This window comes from Chrysochloris asiatica, unplaced genomic scaffold (assembly GCF_000296735.1).
Source record: "Chrysochloris asiatica unplaced genomic scaffold, ChrAsi1.0 scaffold00100, whole genome shotgun sequence".
Classification (NCBI taxonomy): domain Eukaryota; kingdom Metazoa; phylum Chordata; class Mammalia; order Afrosoricida; family Chrysochloridae; genus Chrysochloris; species Chrysochloris asiatica.
The window spans coordinates 811,923-833,134 of NW_006408618.1; the positions used below are offsets into that span (position 1 = coordinate 811,923).

At 36.6% G+C, this 21,212-nt stretch overlaps 1 protein-coding gene across 4 annotated transcripts in view; it reads left to right on the plus strand.

Moving 5' to 3' along the window:
* The window catches only part of DNM3 (dynamin 3), a 1,007,215-nt gene that overhangs the window by 578,384 nt on the left and 407,619 nt on the right, over nucleotides 1–21,212 (plus strand). For all 4 annotated transcript variants that reach the window (XM_006867044.1, XM_006867045.1, XM_006867047.1 and 1 more), the window contains one exon: nucleotides 2,045–2,158. In XM_006867044.1, the coding sequence (XP_006867106.1) occupies nucleotides 2,045–2,158 (114 nt within the window). The remainder of the gene's footprint in view (nucleotides 1–2,044; nucleotides 2,159–21,212) is intronic.

A 21,212-nucleotide genomic window follows, 5' to 3' on the forward strand; every position in this document is an offset into this window, starting at 1 on the left:
TTAGTCTGTGTCTAAGTGGGGTGCTGTCTGTTGTTGTTAAGTATTGTTGAGTAATTTTCAACTCATAGTGACCCTGTATAGGGTTTCTGATAAGTGGATGGTGGGTTTGAACCACCTACCTTGCAGTTCAAACTGACCTTGCAGTCCAAACTGACCGTGCAGTCCAGTGCATTGTCTTGCAGCGCCACCTCAGGAATGCTATCTAGGTTCTATAAAAGCTGCAGAGCATTGAAAAGAAAAGCAGGCAGGTATAGACACAGGAAATTGCATGTGTCAGGGACTACAAGTGTGGAGACAGACTCAAAAATTCTATAATGGCAACCTTGGTTTATTCAACATTTTCTTTCAACTAAGACTCTCAGTGGTGGTGGTGTGCCATGGAGTTGGCTTCTGAGGCTGTAAATCTTGACGGGAACAGAAAGCCTCATCTGTGTCCTGCTGAATGGCTGGTAGTTTCCAATTGCTGACCTTGAGTTTAGAAACCTGACTTGCAACCACTACACTACCAGAGCTCCTTAAAAAACTTAGTTGGTGTTGTTGTTAGGTGTCATTGAGTCCATTTACTGACTCATAGCGACCCCATGCACAACAGAATGAAATACTGCCCGATCCTGGGACAGCCTCATAAATTTTTGCCATGTTTGAGCCCATTGATGCTGCCACTTTGCCAGTCCATCTCGCTGGGGGTCTTCCTCTTTTTCTCTGACCCTCCACCTTACCAAACATGATATCCTTCTCCAACGACTGGTCCCTCCTGACAATATGTCCAAAGTATGAGAGACGAAGTTTGGTCATCCTGGTCTCCAAGGAAAACTCTGGCTGCAGTTGTTCCAACACAGCTCTGTTGGTTCTTCTGGCAGCCCATGGCACTTTCAGTATTCTCCTCCAACACCATAATTCAAAAGTGTAGTAGTAGTGTGAAATTGATATCTGATTATTATGGTATTTTTATCTTGCTTTCGGACTTAACCTTCATTATTCATTAAGTAATTTAAAAATATTTCATGATCTCTAGGATACTGAATGATTTAGGTATGGATTCATTTTTTATGTTTAGAACACTAATACAAGTCTGTAAAGTATTTAATTTCTGATTTTATGACAGCAAAAATAATCTGGCATAGGGAAAGTAAATTATACCATGTGGAATGCAATTTAATTTTCTAAACACTGTGAGAAAATAATACATTTTAATTTCACATAACCATGTATAAATAATTTCTGTCAAATCTCTAATCCAAGTTGTGTTTGAAAATTTAAAAGCTGTTTAAAGGTTTAAGGAAGATGTTACATGTTCTGTAACATAGAAAATAACAACCAGATATAGATGAATAAATCAGGGTCATTAAAATATTCCAAACTTTTCATATTAGTGTATCGTTTCAGTTTTTACCCTTATTCAGCCTTAGTTAGAACTGTTAACAAGAAGCTAATTGGTTGGTTTGAGTTTCTTCTTTTTTTTGCTAGTCAGTCTCTGTGGAGTTCTGGTGTGGCACTGTGGGATAAAGCTCTGGACAGCAAGATCTGTTTGCATCATAAGGTTGGCTGTTCAAAATTCACTAGCCACTCCTTGGAAACCCTATACAAGGTAGCTACAACCACAAGCCAGTCTCTGGTAGAAATCCTAGTGAGATGCAAACCAGACAAACAATTGGGGTAGTAGTCTGGAAGAGTGAAGTAGCAGTGGCCATGGAAAGCCATTGTTCATTCAGTGAACTACATAAGTATGTTTTAATTGTAGCAGCAATGCCATAAATAGGCCTGGCATAAGCCTACTCATTTGCCTCATTTCATTCCTGTCTGTTTTAGTAACTCAGCTTCCACCATCCATTTAAGTCCATGGTTTTGAGGGAGAGACTGCCCTCTGGTCTTCTGCATTTTTGGAAGATTAAATTATATTGAATAGTAGAGGTTGAGTTTGGGGGAAAACAGTGCTGTTCTCATTGAAATTTGTGTTTTGTTTTTAACTTCAGTTAGTCCAAGACTTGTGTGAAAAAACACTTAGGTTAAACTCAAAGTCTCTGCTGATTGTGCTTTTTTGTAGGTGATCCGCAAGGGCTGGCTGACCATCAGCAATATTGGCATCATGAAAGGAGGCTCAAAAGGATACTGGTTCGTCCTTACTGCTGAGAGCTTGTCCTGGTATAAAGACGATGAGGTAATTCATGGTGACAAGTTTTCTTGCTAAAGTCTTTTCTGATTTTAAATTAATTTGGTAATATTGTTATATAAAAAACTGTGACTAATGGTTTTCTATCAGTATGATTTAGCTTGAAATATTCATTTGAAGAAACACTGTTTTTCCCTCATAGATTTTTAATTTTGCAATATTCTCTTCACATTTCTTTTCCTGATTATTTCTTTGATATAGTCATCATATTTGATTCCCTGAAGAAATAGAGTTAGGGGTCAGTGGTGGAAGCTGGTATGATGAAAGAAATGTTCACTAAATAATGTATTGAAAAGGACCAAGGTAATAAAACCTTTTAACCATGAAATGAATAACAATAATACAGAGTTAATAAAGTATTTTGAAATGGTTATTGTCTCAAATGACAGGCGTTTGAAATTTCCCAAATAACTGTTCTTCAGGCAAGGCCCCCAAATAATTGTTTATGTGATTTATTTTTTTTTTTTTTTTTGAGAATTTGATTTCTATGTAAAAGCTTGATTTTATGGTAATCATCACATTTTGGTTCATGTTAGGTGTTAATAATTTTGGTTCCATGACTTGCTACTCTTTTAAATATGATAGCTATAAAAAATTTTTTAAAAAATGTCTTTTCAGTCTCATAGAGTCACTAAAGTGCTATAAAAGTGATACTGCTAAATTTGAAAGGGCATGCATGGAAATTAAACTATGTTTTGGAGTCTGACTCCCGAAATTTTTGGAGCTTTATAATGTAGCATACAAACATTAGATAAGCTTTACTTTCTGCTAGCAAAACTCCTTAACAGGTGAGATTGCTTTAACTTTATTTGGTGATAACGTCCTTTCTATCTTGACTTGCTAGCTTTAGACAGACTTACAAGGTTCCTGTGTCAGTTCTTGAAGGAAAAGTTACATGTTCATTTCCCAAGTGGTTTGTTCACAGTTAGCGTGCTTAATAAATATTGGATGATTGCTTGATTACCATTAAATTCTCTACAATACGGGGATACTATAGAAACAGCTAAAGAAAACATCTACTCAAAAATTTATGTTTAAACATCTTTGTCATATACTTCACTAACAATCAGAAGTGGAATTGGTTGTTGAAAGAATGTGATGGTTAGCAAAGATTTCTTTCTTGTGCTGGCTACTAGATGTCTCTGCCATTCTGTGGGAAACTCTAGTGTTTAAAAACCACAGCTTCAAGAATGCTGGAATTGTCTCATTTGGTGTTCAGTTGTCCTGTGAGGTTTTCTCTTAGACATATTTTGCTTCCAATGAACCAGAAGATATTTGTGTGTTCTAAAGAGCTCTGGTAGTGTAGTGGTTACGAATCGGACTGCAAACCGCAAGGTCAGCAGTTCGAAACTACCAGCTGTTTCGTGGGAGAAAGATGAGGCTTTCTGCTACTGTAAAGATTTACAGCCTCGGAAACCCTGTACAGGGTCTCTATGAGTCGGAACCGACTCCATGGCACATAACAACAACAACAACAAAGAAAACAAAAGATTTTTACAAAAGAAACATAACAGTAATCGCTAAGGTTTTACATATATTAAATAAGTCCCTTAATCCACTACAACCCTAAGGACAAATATTTTGATCCCCGTTTTTCGGATGAGGAACATAAGCCATGTCTATAGGACTAAATTTCCTTTTTGCAAAACATTTAGTATTCATGAAGGTAAAAGTAACTTGTCAAGGCTATATAACTACTTGGTAGCAAAGCCGAAGTTCAGACCCAGGCTGACTGACACCAGAGCCTATTTCCTTGGAGGAAATTTTTTTCTCAAAAAACTACAAAGGTAGGTAAGAACCTACCTGTCCAACCCAACCTGGTCCCACAGTAATGATGATTTCTACACATCTCAGCATTAACCTGTCCCCAGGTGTTGTTGTCAGTGGTTCTAAAGACTCTTAGAGCTACTCTGTCCCCAGGTGTAGCTACTGCTGTTGGAGGTATGATTTTAGAATATCTCTCACCTGGCTCTGTGAGTACTAAAATAAGCCCATTGGAAGGTACCGGATGTTCCCTGTATGGAAGGAAGAAGTCTTGAGAATTGATGAGCTTGATCATCTACTCTTTCCAGTGTAGACTCAGGATAACTTTTTACAAAGCCATTGTTAAAACTCTCTCGCAAGCGCTTGATTACAACAAATAGAAGATAAAGGTGTGCAGTTATAGTGACTGCTTACTGCTTTGGAAAGGGTGAGGTACTAGATGCAGCAGTGGGGAACATCTGTCCTGTGGGCCATATAATACCCTCAAAATCATTTGGCCTGGCCTTGCCACGGCAACTGCAGTTCCAGTCATCTTATTAGAGGTGAGTTAATTAAATGTTTGACCATGTATAGCAGGCTAATTTTTAATTTTATGATTATGTATGGTTCACAAATAATGTTTTAAATTTTGGCAGAAAAAAAGGTCCCCCACCCTTGTGCTGAAGGATGTGGATATGCTGTGACTAACTGCCAATGCTTAAACAAGGCACTTTCATTTCTCTGAGCATCAATCTTTTTATTTATCAAATGGGGTCATTACTGACCAAATTACCTCCAGGAGCACTTTGTAGGAGTCTAAGAAGTTGCAAATGTATAGTTGCTCTACCAATGTATTTATTCTTACTATTACAAGTAACCACGCCATCCCATTATAGTGCCATTCTTAGACTGACTTGTATTCTACTTTTCTAATTTTGGTTACTTTGTGTTGTGAGATATAGAATATTTGATATATATATAGAATATAGTTAGAGAATATTTGAGATATGCAGTTTTTCAGCCATGAATGGTAGAATTCACACACACACACACACACACACACACCACAACCAAAACAACAACCCCTCAGATCTCATGACTCAGCCTATGATTCTCCCATACTTCAACCAAGAGTTAGAGTGATGATATCAAGCTGTGTGGTTTCCTTTCCAAACTGCCAGAGACAATAGGATTACAACCCTGTATAGTTATTTTAGGAGTTGTGGTGTGGTGCTGCTGGCTAATGTGCTGGTCTGCAAAGTCAGTTTGAGCCACAAGGTTGGCAGTTCAAGGTCACCTGTCGCTTCTTGAAAATCCTATACAGGATTCCTATGCATTGGAACCGACTCAGTGACACTTAACAACAACAACAACATAGTAATTTTAAGGTAGAATTGTATAAATAAGTCCCCAGAGTTTCCCCTACTTTTTCCCTATCTTTATTGGACCTATTTACATTACCCTTGGATTTGGGGCAGGTTCATGAACCTCCTACCACCATCTGTGACAGAACTTGTTGAACCAGTGCATTATATAACGATTGTGTTATTTGTAATGCTACTGATAGGTGAGCATAATAAAAAGTTTCCGCCTGTGTCCCAGGTAATGCTAATTCCACATATTATCCTCAAGTAGTCTTTATATTAACAGTGGTGATATGATAGATATAATTCATTAATCTGGCTTAATGCTGTCCTCCACGATTAGGAGGTTCCTGTAACACACACAAAAAATAGACCATTTTTCAAAATGTATTTATAACTTAACATCAAGAGGATTTTCCCAAACTTGACCATTTTTCTATATTGTTATGGTATTCCAAACTCTGGAATTTCTTATACAGATGCCATGACAGCATAGCTAGAGACTGAATGAACCCCATCTTGGGTTTATCCTTCCTAGGGCATGCTGCATATGTACACATGCCTGTGCTGTGTGGTCAAGGGGTAGCTGTTTGTTAGGTGAGACTAGACTGGAATGTGCAGCCTCCTGTGTACACACACATGCCCTTGTAATCCTGAATGCATAGTACTCTTAGCACCTTTGATTTCTCACCAAAATAGTAATACAAGGCTATTTGTAGTACTTTACTAAGGACTTTGGAGAAGCACTACAACAAGTCAAGCAAATTCAAATTGAATGTTCGGTACCACTGTACATAGCGATTTTAGACAGTGGGCGCCCTACTTGGGGATCCCTGGAAGATTTACCCCTGTACTGGCTCAGCCCAATAATAGCACGTTGGTTTCTCTCTGTATCTTCTCCTCAGTGCTGTTTGTCTGGATTGTTTCAAACTCAAGGTACTTCTCAGTCTGTTATCCAAACAGCTCAACTCTCCCCAGTATCTGGCCCAACCCCCACTGCAGGCTCGTCTTTGCATTTCCAAACTGACCAAAATGTTCAAGCAAACCAAATGGCCTTGGATTTAACAAGATGCCCCCACATTAATAGTAACTGTGGTTATAAATAGCATTTTCCCTATTTATTACACCTGCTTCAACTCATCATGATGGTCAGCTTTCAATCTGAATGATTTTGACCAAGATGGCCATGACCAGGATGGTTGTCATTATCATAATGGTTCACATCCATTATTTATAGTCCACCAGACACTGAGCTAAATTGGTACTTATTTACATTCTCCATTTCTAGAGAAAAACTTTGAAATTCAAAGAGAATGAATAAGTTAGGCAACTGTCAAGTGTTAGTGTCATGCTATTAAATACTTAAACATTTCTCATCAAATATTTACTGAGTGCCTTGCTATGTACCATGTTCTAGCCTAGCCACTAAGGGTAATGTAGCCCGCAATGAATTCCTGATATGTGCCCTCATGGAAGAGATTTTCTAGTGGAGAAAATGTAAGAACAAACAGGAGAACCTATCAGATGCTAAATGCAGGTTATGAAGAAAATAAAACCAGCTAGATGTTTGATTTAGTGCCTGGGATGATGGTCATGGGGGTAGTGGGAGGCTTTAAATTGCATGGTCCAAGAAGCTGTGTGAATGTCCAAGGCAGGATTGAACCTGATGATTTTAAGGACTGAAACTAAGGCCATTGTGACTTAGTGAGGAGAAAGGGAAATGGCCTCTGAAGACATTAAATGTTTTGATCTTTATCTTAAGAATGTTGAGAAGCCCTTGAAGTTTTTAAGCTAGAGAATCACAGGATTAGAATTGAATTTTAAAAGATCTCTTTGGTTGTCTTATGAAGGATGAATTGGAGGAGAGCAAAAGTGGACTGGGGAGCCTTTGAAAGCTATTTTTGTGGTCTAGGTAAGATACAGTGGTAGTTTGGGTTTGAGTGATTTGAGAAAGTTGATAATAATTGATGAATTTAAAAGAGATTTTCTTTAGAGGGTGAAAATTGACATAAGAACCCACTTTCTAAGTCTTATATGAGGGTCTAAGTTCCTGTTAAACTGTAAGCCTCTTCACACCAGGAGCCATCATCTTGCTCCCTGTTCTATCACCACTGGACATAACCCTGAAAGGAGGCACTAAATAAGTATTGATTAAGTGAAAAATGAACAATTCATCACGCCCTGGTGTCTCCAGTACCTAAACAAAATTATTAAGTTAGAGAGATTACCATTAGAGATAGAATGCCTTAACATTTCTCTTAATTTGAAGGGTAAAGGATTTCTTCTTCTTCCTTCTTCCTCTTCCTTCCTTTTTCTTCTTCTTTCTTCTTTCTTCTTCTTGTTCTTTCTTTTTCTTCATAAATTTGACTTCCTAGATTGAAGATTATTTAAGCAGAAAATTCATTTCACAATGCTGTTTGGTGCACACTGTTTACACATGACGACTAACCTCAAGGTGTGAACTCTCTTAGTGATGCTTCAGAAGAAAGGTCTGGCAATCTGCTTTGGTAAAGACTACAGCCAGAAAATCCTGACAGAGCCCACTCGATGGCTGGTTTGTTGTTGCTGGTTTTTGGAGTGTTTGCCCCCACACATTGTAAATACATTTTACACAGTTCTTGGGAGGACTTTAGAAAAACTCAAAGTGTGGAGATAAAATGGAAGTTATCATTTCAAAAGGATTTTGATTTTAGATCATTTTATTTTAATACTTCTAAATGAGGCTTGAACAAAAGTGATGACTTTTCTTTAAAGTGTCTGAAATATGAATTTTAGAAGAATAGGATACTTTGACTCAAGGAGAAAAAAACCCTTTTTCTTAAAATTGATGAGAAATATGTCAATCATTTCTGAAAAAAGGGGGGACTACTAATTTATGCATAATAATAGCACATTTTGTTGTTGCTAAGTTAGTCAAATCAGTTCCAACTCATAGCGACCCTGATAGGGTTTCCAAGGAGTAGCTGGCAAGCTTGAGCTGCCGACCTTATGGTTCAAGCTGACCTTGTAGTTCAGTGTTTTATCCCACAGCATCACTAGGAGTCCTCATAGTCTATATTTATTCTTTATAGTTGGGCACAGAGGTTAAAATCAGAATGAGATATACAAGAATATTGGGTAATGTAAAGAGAAGTATTTCCAATGGAAATGTACTAACCATACACTATTGAGGGAGCCCTGGTGGCACGGTGGATAGAGTGCTCAACTATTAACTCAAAGGTGGTGGTTATGTGCCGTGGAGTCAGTTCCAACTCCTAATGACCCTGTGCAGTGTTTTCGAGGCTGTAAAACTTTACAGGAGCAGAAAGCCTCATCTTTCTCCTGCAGAACCAATGGTAGTTTCAAACTGCGACCTTGAGGTTAGCAGCCCAACTCGTACCCACTACGCTATCAGAACTTAAAGGTGGGTGGTCCAAACCCACTAGTCGATCCATAGAAGAAAGATGTGACCATCAAGTCTGTAAATATGAACAGCCTTGTAAACCCTATGGGGAAGGTCTCCTCTGTCCTGTGAGTTCGCTGTGAGTCAGAATCGACTCGTCAGCCCTGGGTGCAGTGTGTTTGTTGTTTTTGTTTTGTTTTTTATACTACTGAAGAAAATCCAAAATCTGCTTTGAAATAAGGACATTCTTTAGACTCTTAGGAAATTACAGGCTTCATTTTTGTGGGTTGAAGTGTTTGGATAACTTGATAAGGAGATTATATAATTCCCTTATAGGGATATTTACTTAGAATTGTTTTTATTGTGTAGCTGTAACAGATGACAAATGTTACTTTGGTAAGAGGAAACAAAATGACAGCTGTATCCCTGGTTGGCCAACGTTTTGAGACTAAGAAGTTATAGAAATCTTCAGCGCTCGCTCCATTTCACTTAGACTTTCAAGGTCCCACGTATTTCTTGCTAATTCAGTATCCTCCCTTTGATGGAGAAAGTCAAAGGGTCGACTCTCTGGACACTGTTCACACTGTTCATATTCCTGGTTGAGCTGTTGAACTTAGTCAAAACTTAGGTTTTTTGTTTTTTGTTGTTTTTTTTTTTAATAAAAAAAAACCCCCAATGAATATTGAACTTTAATCTGTTTATGTTGTTTAAAACTCTTCATGATCTTAACTGCGTGGTTTTCTATACACGTAAACTATTGTATGCTATGCTTTTAAATATAGGATTATTTCACACAGACATTTTCACCTTTTGATATTATCCAAAGATTTATAATTTGGGGAGACAGTATGATCTTATTCAGAATAAACCATAACAAGAAATGCTATTTTTAATGTATTAAAATGCTAGTAGCTCTAAATCCACTCCACTATATAGTTTGCCCTAGTCCAAATTTTATGCTGGAAAAACATTACACTCCACATAAGTCTCCCTCCGAAGTGTAAAGTTTTAACATGTGCTTCATTAAATGGTTTTAAAAAAAAATAATTTCCTAGCTGTTTTTGAAAGTGAAGAAAAACCTTTAAAACTAAGATGTTAACCTCAGGTTTTAAGAGGAAATTGTTTGAAACTTTGTCCTGAAGTGAGTCATGGAGTCCAGCTCGGCTGCCTTCCTAGTTTTTCCTTTGGAGTTTGGTGGATGGAGCAGTCTCCTTCCTGCTCTGACTTGGCCATTGTGTCATCCTGAGCGTTATCAACACTGTCCTGGGACTGCATTGCCAGCTCCAATAGAATGATTCCATATGTCGACTCCTGTAGGCAGTGTTTGTAGCAGACTATATAGACCCTTTTAAATTGGATTGTACTATGTAAATATTCTGCAAGGCATTTTTACATTGTCTTCCGGTTTATATTTTGCATTTTGTAAAGTATTATCTAGTAGCTTATATTTTAGCCATGGAACTCTCATTTGGGTAAAAACCTACATGGTACATAGTGTTTTTTAGAAGTGTATTTTATCAGCTGACATCTTTCGATAAATCCAGAGAGTTAAATGCAAGACATTTAATCATATTTTTACTTCATAGTTTCCTCCATCACTGTGATAATTTTTGAAGAAAATGTAATATTTGCTTTGGTTAAAACATCACACAGTCTTAGAATTTTTGAACCTCATAAGGTTCTTAGCCTTAAGACTAAATCTTTCATTTAAAAAAATGAAATCTCTGTATGAAAATAGTTTGCTTTAGTCTGAAATACATACTTGAAATGTTCAATTATTAAAAATTTAAAAATAGACAATTTGGGGTAGTTTTGTGTTACATATAACCTTTACAAAAAAGATTTAAAAAATTAATTTTTGATATTTAAATTAAAATATTTTAAAACAATCAAATCAGAGCTGACAAATTTCTACTTTTACCTATCTCCCCATTTTTTTACCCTAAGTATTTGACATATTCATATACAAATATGAGGCTTGATCATCCCATCCTCTGTCACAGTAAATAATTTACAGTTTGGGGATTTTCTCAGAATATGGGATAGAATATTTACTGTATATTCATTCCTCTCTCTTTTTATTCTTTCTGGAAATATTGAATTGCCTGACAATATCAAGAGTTTGAAAGTTTTTAGTCAATGGGACCTTGTATTCCCAAGTGAATGTCAAGAGTTTGAAAGTTTACAATGGGACCATGTATCCCAAGTGAATGTATTGCCTGGCCAACTCCACCCCTAGAACTCTAGTAAACTCCTTTTTAATACAACAATTAGATAGTATTAAACCTGTGTGTATAATGACATTTCAAATACCAGTGTTTCGCTTTCTCCTTTCTACATATCAAAAAGGTATAAGCAATTATTTTCATATATTTTCTAAGTATGTTGGAAATACTCTTTTCATTATATTTTACCCAGTCTGGCAGTTTATTGAATCAAAATAAATGGTTCTCTGGAATATGTTCCTTTCCCCCTTTTTGTTTTCATATTTTGAAGAAAAAGTCATGGAGAAGAAAACTAAACTTAGCTTTTTTTTTTTTTTTTTTTTTCTCAAGCATCAGATTAGAGATATATTGCTTGATTGATTTTTGTTATATTGATATGGGGTGCCGCAAAGTTGTATACAACAAAGGTCAAGGCTAGAGACTACTGACAACACTTAGGAAAAGAGAACTATAGAAAGCACAGGAACATTTTCAGAAATGGGTTTTATTATATTTCAAAGGCACTACTCACTTTACTTGGTGGGTTTCAATATTTGAATCAAAATAAATGATAAAATAATAATAACAACACAGATACGTTAAGTATTAAACCAACAGATTAAATGCCCAGGCCCCAGACCCCCTCATTTTGGTTGTAGCTCTTGGTATAGATGCTATGGTGTGAGGGCTGCTCTCTTTCAATGGCTGGTTGTCATTCAGGCTGGGTTGTCATGTGACTGCCTGTCTGTGCCTGCTGTACAGGTGAGCGGATGTTCTGCACAGCAAGTGTAGACAGGCAGACACATGACAACTCCGTCCAGCCAGGCCCTTGGTTCCTTCAGGTTTCCTTTGCTCATGGGCAGATACAATCAGTCTGTTTTCCAGATTTGGTGATTTTGGAGAATAAGGGGAAAGGGAGAAAAACACACAGTAGAATTAAACATTAAAACATTATAGAACTAAAAACAAGTTAGACTTTTGGCTTTATTCAGAAAGTACGCTTATACATTTGTTTCAAAGGTGCTAACATGGATCACTGTCAAAACAGAAAACTCACATTGACATTTCAGGTGGGGAGAGGAAACCGATTAAAAACAAGGTTTATTCTTAAATCCAATTCATATTATTACTGGCCCACAGCAAGTCAGAGTTCAGAGTAATTGAACCAGATGTTTTTCCTCTTCACGTAAGTTCTGCATATTTTAATACTGAAGTTAAAGATAAAGACTGTGTTTATACATGTTTCTTGTAGAAGATAAGTTCCATAACCTTGTCTTTGAAAAATAAACTTGTTATTTATGTGGAAATGGAAGCATTTTCATAATAATTAATGAGCCTAATACATTTGGTAACACACCCAGCTGACTTCAGTATCAGATGTTTTCATAGGGAGGTTTTGCCCAGGGATGTATTTTTACCAGTATTGTACAACAAGAAATCATTTAAGTGTTCTCATTTTCCTTTTAATGCTAAGTTTCTAAGTATGAATGTGAAAACCAAATAAAAAAGCAGTTGTGGCTTTAATTTATGTATCTCTAACTTAGCTACAGGTCTAAGCCATGAATCATGAAGGTATAAACTGGAAGGTTACCCACATAGGGATGCTCAGAATGTGTTTTGGAGATTGTTAGGTGAATACAGCTGCAAAGTAGTACCTTAAACACAGAAAAGAAAGTTTCATTTCATATCAAAAAATTAAAACCAAATCCTTTAGAAAATGTCCTCATGATCTTATGAAGAAGAATTAATAGTGTTAAATATACAGATGTAAAATTTAATTCTGGTAAATAAGGATTAATTCTAATGACTATTTCAATATAAATTATCAATTCACATTTATAGAGGTATTTAACAAATTACCTTGCCCTTTAAAAAACAAAATATCCAGAGAGTCAAAATTCCAATAAATGGAATGTCTTTTTTTTTTTTAATATTATATAAGGATTATATACTTAGTAAATCTTTCAACAAGCTTTTAAAGAAATAGCTTCTTATTCACTTTTAATTGTAAAGTTCTAAAATAAATAGCAAATAGAAGCCTTATGGAGAGCAAAATAGTTCTTAAAGACAGCAAATGATGATTTTCTATAATTGTGAACTTCTATATGGTGGTTAGATTTAGTACAATTTTAACAAAAAAAACTGATCAGTGCAATTTTCTCTTCATTTATTTAACTTTAAGAATGTTTGGTTCTCTTTTGGCCATAAGTTCATAAAAGACCAACTTTTTTTTTTCCTTGACAGAATCAAAAACACCAGAAAACTTGGTTGCTCTTTAAATAACTGCAAGCCCAGAGGAGGCAAAAAATGAAAAAACCCAAAAGCACCTTAAAATACTATGTGGCTATTGTTGCTGTTACTATAGATTGATTCACCCACAAAGAGGATATTGAGAGAAGCGAAATGTTATTATAATCCTATATAGTTTTCCCTCTCTCGCCCATAAATCATTTGATCCAGTTAACTCCCTCAATTAAAGGAATGATGCATGCAACCTGAAAAAATAAAAAGAAATCTTTGTGAGTCCATATGTTTTCCCTTAATATGAAACAGTTTTATTAAGCCAAGATACCCAAAAACGTTGTGCCTGAAAGTCCATTTCTGTTTTCCAAGGGGGAAAAAACTTGCTCTACTCATAAGGCTTTTAGATAGTTTATATTTCTGGTAGATTTTTAAAACATAACTGCAGTAAGTATGTAACATATATATACATTTCATAATTACATTCAACCTGTACCTAACCTTGTGAAAAATTGAAAGAATTAACCATTTTCCTCTCTATTTCTCAAACTTTAAGGTAAATATCAATTTATTAACTCTTCAAATATTAGATAAAATATGAAGTAGTTATTTCCATTATCTCATGCCATGTAACTATTAATGTGGTTAGCACACCCTGTCTCTTCTTCTTCGTCTTCCTTTGTCTTTTATTTCTTAAAGAAAAGAGAATTCAAGAAAATAATTATTTCTAAGTACTCTACAGCAAAATTAAATGAAAGCTTCTCCAGGAAATAAGCTGTCATGATTGAAGTCAGAAAACATAAAGTCAAAATTTAATTATTTTTCTTAACTTACCTTATTATCCCTATTTACTAAAACTAATAAATGTTTTTAATAAGAGACCTTAGAAAACTGGGTGAAAACTTATAGCTCCCTCATTTTGGAAGGATACTAGTGTAAAATAGAATGTGAATTAAACATTTTCCATCTTAATTCAGGAATTTCCTGTCTCCTCTTAAGTAAAGCCTTGACCTTTTTGTTATTTTAAGCCGGGTGAGGGTCTGTCTCTTAGTTATAACTTGAAAATGATTTTAATAGCTGGGCTTTTCTCTTCAGCGAAAAGGAAAGTGGAATGTTTCGAAAGACTAACTTAAAGCTTAGCTTCTCTTTAGTGAGGATGGATGTTAATAGATAACTCAATTCCTACATATTTCTAGATATCAAGTAGTACTGTTTTTTTATATTCTATAGCAGTTTAAAATTTCAACCAAAAGCATGGGAAAAAGTTATTTTATTAGACATTTGTGCCTAAATTCCTTCCCACAGAGTGAAATACTTGGGTGGTCTGTAGACAAATGGTGGTGGTAGACAGTATATTTTGGTCTTTTAAAAAATATAAATACATTATCTGGGCCAGTAGCCTGAATGCCAAGCAGGAAGGACATTAAACCTATTTGACTAATTGCAGGAAAGTGATCAGTGTGAAATTTTGTCCTATTGTAAGCAAACTTTATTTGATTATGTGATCTATGGTTTAAAAAAAGTTTAAAGGCATGATAATGTGAGTAGCTGTTTGATAGTTTCTCTTCCGGTTGAGACATGATTGTGTTGAAGCTAAAGCTATGGATTTTCTTTCTCTAAGATGGCAGAAAAATACTTCTCCTCCTAACCCAGTCCGTAGTCTGACTTTGTAATAATCCATGTACTAAAACAAAACATAACTGCTAAATTTCTATGAAGTGTGATCAGGACAGGACCGACAAACAACTTTCTTTTATGACAGTGTACTATGTTTAATCTTAATATACACACTTACCATCACATCCAAAGGTAGTTTTAATTGAAGATGGTCACTGTTGGTTAGTTCCCTCTGGTATAGATTCCATGCTCCCTAAAATATTTGTATAGCTCCTTATGAAGTAACATCAACAGAAAATTAAACATAATTCTAATTACCTGGGAATAGATAAGGGTATTTTTAATTGTGTGTGCATAAATGTTGGCATATGCACCCACACATAAATGAATACCCTGACTTCATTCCGCAGAGGTTTATTGAGTGGGCTTTTACTTTGGGTCTGTACTTTAGGTAATGCCATTCATAAATAAGTACAATATATTTGCACTTGTTGCATCAGAAATGGATTGGTATTTGAGGACTATGTTCCATCGAGAATGTGCGGTGATTCCTTAGCTACCATTTTACAAAGTAATTCTTATATTTGTAGTCCTGTGCCTATGCCCAGAACACCCTCGTAATCTTTCTTTCTCCAGACTAACAGCAATCCTGAGGGGGAAAAATAGGTGAGGGACCACTAGGGGTTAGTTTATTTGAAGCGAAAAGGTCATTTACTTTAAATAAAGAAATTAAAATGAATTCATTAATTGGAAACAAATTATAAAATTCAATCATTTCCAAAGATTAAACACAGAAAATTTGAAAAGGCTTAAACATCACTACGCCAGCAAATATAGCTATCTTTCTTCTTTAGTAACTTTATCAATTAGTGAAAATAAAATTTCTTGAAAAAATAATCTCCCTTAAATTACCTAATAGTTTTTTTATAAGTTTTTCTCTATATAAGAAATTATATATACTTTTAAAGCATCACTTTTCCTTTTTTGAATAATTAATAGAGAAGTCGCCAAATCACAATTTAAAAAAAGGATAACTTTATTGTATTATTAATGTTGAGACGATAGCGACATTTCTCCTGGTTTTCTACATTTTACTTAAAAATAATTGATGAGAAAAGTTATATGCTCTTTACACCAGTTTTGGGATAACCAGAAGGGTAATTTTTTTTAAATAAAATTTTTTGATGAGAGAGCTTGGAGAAATTTTGGTAATAAAATGTTTGGAAAAGAGAATTTAGGATGATTTTTTAATTGTGGTAAAATTTTTAATTTATAGAATTTCTTAAGGGAGCACCATAGCCCTAAGGAGCTTAAAGACAAAAGACATTGTATTAATTTTTCACCAAAAATATCTATGGAATACAAGATGTTCTCATTATATCAAGTTGTTTAGGGGTAGAGGTAAATGGGGGTTGAGGGAATTTAGAGGCAAGGTGAAAACATTTTTCCAAAACTTTCTTTTAGGGACTCACCACCAAAGTTCAGCACAGATCATATTGCAGACCAGACTTTATTATTTATTCTATTGGGATTTCATTCAGCTTGAGGGCTTTCCTCCCTCCCACCTTCCTCCCTCTCTCCCACCCTCTTTTACCTCTTGGACTGCTGGAAACTGACCAAAGAAAACTTCTGCCTTCGTTTACAAATTCCTTTTTTATCAGTGGGATTCTAGACAAAGTAACTTACCATTTTAAATGCCCAGAGACATAGAAAGACTGCAGAATATAGGCTCAGTTTACCAACCAGCTTATTAGCCATTCTTGTATTTTATTTTTATTGTATTTCAGTGACATATATTGTAATATAGAAAGCAAGAGATTTGTGCTCCCTAATTTACTCAGTTGCTGACTCAATAAAGTCTGAGTTGTCTCTCTTCTTTGGGTAAGCTCCATTTGCATTGTCCAGTTGGGAAAAAATTTGGCAAGATTGCCTTTTATTGATAAATACTATTATTAATGGTATATATCTAATAAAAGTAAAATTTCAGGAAAGCGTTAGTCATACAGTATTTTAAAAATAGCAAGTATTTCTTTCCTTTGGTACAAAATGGGTTCAACCTTGGGGTATTAAAAGTTATACATATAGCCATCGTTCAAGTAAGTTTTTCAGTCTCTGAATTACCACTTCAAAACTATCCTTGTTAAATTATTCTTAAATGCCTGTAGTGATTTTTTCCTTTATCATATTTCATTCTGAAGTGGGAAAACTTTTACTTTAGAGAAAATATTTTGAACGTTAAATATTCAGAAACCAAGTAGCAGAGCGTAAATCACTATGTATGACACATCTGTTGGTCTTGTAAGACTGAAGACATCACTATTCAGCACATATATACCTTTGCTTTTGTCACATCTTAATGCAAAACATTGGGATACACACCTAGGTCTGTAGTCAAGAAGGCCTTACCCGCAGGTCTTCCCTTGAGCAATCCTTTCTCTGAAGTGTCCACGAGGGTTTCTTGGTCCCTAGTGTGCAAAACCTGTGAAGAAAAATACTGGATATGAGATTCGAAAAAACAGAGCACACAACGATCTTCTCCTCAGAAACAGCACATTTTGTCCCCAGCAGTCCATGGCGTTGCTCTCCCTTGCCCAGTCTAACCAATGTGCAGACTACTGTACAACAGCATTGTCCTGAACAGGTAGTCTGAACACTGGGGCGACGGAGCAGGATCTCCAGAAGTTTCCATCTATTTACTTAAAATCCTCTCCTGGTCTTTGGGAAAAGTCTCTCTTCCTGCATCGGGGGCTGCAGTCGCCTTTCCCCCCTGAACTCTGCTGCACTGACTGAGACACACTCAAGGACTGTGATTTCCAGTCTTGACGTGGCACATTTGCTGCAGACTGGGGAACTGGCAATGAATTTAGGACCAGGAAAAGGGGGAGGGCTGGGCTGGAGAGTCCATATATGGGATGATGTCACCCTGGGGAGGTTTGGGTATGCGCTGTGCCGCAGGAGAGACCGCTAGAATCGCCTGCTCTCAGACATGGGTCTGTGCATAAAATGGTACCAGATGTTTTAGTGTAATGTTAAGCAGTCATTTCATCTTCAGGCCAGATTTTTTTCAACTGGGCAGGAAGTGGGCCTCAGTATGGAAAAGCTGTAAAAAAAGAAAAAGAAAAAAAAAAAAAAAGAGTCAAGATGTACAGTTCTGCTGTGGCCAACTGAAAGTGAGTTAGTATAGAAGTACAAATTTGCTGTCCGACCCAGGCTCGAAAAGTAATTGGAAGATAGAAGTCAGATAAAACCGTAAACACAAGTTGAACACTGGAAGTTAGGGCTCATTTGGAAACCTTTTTTGAGCCTTCCTGTGATACTTTATTTTCTGGTATTTCACTCGTCAAAAAGGGCAGATAAGTTCATTTTTTTCCCCCCTCTTTCCCTCCTCCTCCTTGTCTGTTGGATCTGTCAGCGGCTTGCAGGCTGCTCTAGACTTGAACAGTAATTATAGCAACTTCCTGAAAGTGAAGCCCCCATGAAAAGTCTGGAGAAATGTTCTTTGTCATGGCCTCTACATGAGTAATTAGTTCCACATGTGGCCTTCCTAGTTTCCCTCAGCTATTTTGGCTGGCTCTCTGAAGCTGTGCTATAGCCTGACCTACAGAATCTTTAAAGTTTTGATTTCAAGGAACTACTATGAAATAACGACTCTGGTCTCTTAACAAATTGCCTCTGGTCGGTCCATGCTGCTAGATAGAGCATTGTGGCCCACTGGTTATCATTGATTCTGTTTTAATACTTTTATTTTGTTTTAGTGGCATTCGGCTCCTTGGTTTTATCTCTGGTTAACTAAATCTGTTGAAATTTGCCAAGTACCGCTTGACCAAAGGTTATAAGATATCAGCCCACTGGAATCTACTTTTCTTCTCCTATGGTTGCTGTTTCCAATTATATACGCTGTTGAATATTCAGAATATACAGTTCTCTGACTTTCCCTCCACAGAATTCTGATTAAAGAGTTGCCTCAAACAAGAGCTTGATTAATTGCCCTTCCAGTGATCAAAATGTGAGAAAATTCCTACGTAGCTTCCAAATTTAATTTGAGCAACCAGACTAAGAAAGTTAGCCTTCTTAAATGAATTAGAGCCCAAGAATTTCATTTCTACTGGTCTTCTGAAATATATTTTAGAAGTAGGAAAAAAAAAAAATACACCTCTTTTATATACATTAGGTTTGAATGTTTCAAAGAGCTTTAAGTTAGGACCATCTTAAAGCATTTGCTTTTCATGAAATGGATTCTCTTGAATTAAATTACCGCTGAAGGGTTCAGAAGTTTTGACAAACCTGGGTTACCTTGTGAGGAAGATTAAATAAGATAAAGATGAAACATACAGCAATTTAGGAAGTAACAAAGAGATTAGCAGTAGGTATATCATTCACACAGAGATCTGAATCATCACTGGTGGTGGTGGTGTGCCGTGGAGTTGGTTCCGATTCATAGTGACCCTGCATAGGGTTTCCGAGGCTATAAATCTTTATGGGAGCAGAAAGCCTCATCTTTCGCCCGCGGAACAGCTGGCAGTTTCGAACTGCTGACCTTGAGGTTAGTAGCACAACTCGTAACCACTACGCTACCAGAGCTCCTTGAATCATCACTGAAAATCAGAGAAATCACTTCATATCACTGTACTTCTGCTTCCATACTTATGTCTTTAGGGCAGATTCCATAGTGCTTGAGTAAGCCCAGTATGACTCAAACCCCCTCCTCCTGTTTTCTCCCCATCCTGCTTGTGTAACACGGGAAATATGTTAGTGTAACTAAATACCTTCTAACAGTCTTATTACATGTGGATACCAATGCTGTCTTTTCTAAGGGTCTAGAGTGTATGTGGGTAAGCACTTTGCTGTTAACCAAAAGGTCAGCGGTTTGAAGCCAGTAGCTCTGTGAGCCAAAGATGTGGCAATCTGCTTCTGTAAAGATTACAGCCTTGGAAATCCAATGGGACCATTCTGCTCTGTCCTACAGGCTTGCTGTGAGTCAGACCAACCCGACAACAACGGGATGGTTTGGTTTGGTTTCTATGTTTAATCACAAGTCCTCATAGGGGAGCCATGAGCAGTGAAACAGCAGTAAGTCAGGAATTCACCATTCCAGGTGTGAGCTTGTTTCATCCACAAATTGTGAAAACCTTTTGTTCTGCACTCTGACATTTTTTGTAAGACAAATGAAAGATGGTTCTAATCAAACTACTCCAGGATTTCATCTTATTCCATACATATATACTTTTTTTTTTTTTAAAGGAAGCCCTGATAGTGTAATGGTCAAACACTTAGCTGTTAATCAAAAGGTAGGTTGTTAGAACCTACCAGCAGCTCCCTGGGGAAAAGACTCAGTGATTGTTTTTAAATGCCATTGAGTGGGTTCAGACTCATAACAACCCTGTATAGAGTTTCCAAGAAGCAGCTGGTGAGTCTGAACCACCGACCTTGTGCTTTAAACTGACCTTGCGGTCCAGCGCTTTATCTCACAGCTCCACATCAGTACTTCCTTAATAATCGCAGCCTATGAAACCCTACTGGGCAGCTCTTGCTCCATTCAATGGAGTCATTATGAATCAAAATCAACTTGATGTCACGCAAAGACTATGACAACAGTATATCAGAGTATGTCATAAAATATCATTGCTAGGGTTCCAGCTCATACAGAGCTGGTTTATTCCAAACAGAATGTGCTAGAGACAAGTTACCTCAGTAACACACTTACCTTAGTGTTGTTGGCATGCCTTTAAAAAAAGACAAATGTACAATCAAAGTTGGGGTTTCTGGTGGCCAGTAAAATTCTGGGTAGAGAGGCCAACTCAGGCTATGGTCACTGTTTGTTGGGATTTCCAAAGGGTATTCTTGACAGACTCTTTCAAAGGACACAGGAAATCACTGGACTTATTTTTTTTTTTTAATTTTAAGAAAAGTGAAAACAGCATTGGTTAGAAAAAGGCCAGGAAAGTTGTGCTGAGGAATATTTTTTATCACAACAATGTACTTACTCCTTCTTCAGTGGTAACAAGGCTTGTCCTATAAGAACATCATTCGGAAACCTTACCTCATTGACCTACAACCATGATCTTGCCTCTTCAGACTTCTTTTTGTTCCCCAATCTCAAAGAACATTTGAAAGGAACACCATTTGAGTATATTGTTGTTGTTGCTAATTGCAGTCAAGTCAGTTCTGACTCATAAGGACCGTGTATAGGGTTTCCAAAGAGTAGTTGGTAGGTTTGAACCACTGACCTTTCAGTTATCAGTCCAGTGCTTTTCCTAAAAAGCTATACCAGGACGCCATTTGAGTCCCTAGAGAATGCTAAAAGTACTGTTTTGACATGCTGAAGAGTGCAGGATTCTTCAGGGAAGGGTTAGGGGATGGAGACACCACCTTCACAAGTATATACAATTAGATGGAGGCTTTGCTGAGAAATAATAGTGACATTGTTGTTGTCAGGTGCCATCGAGTCGGAACCGACTCATAGTGACCCCATGCACAGCAGAACGAAACAA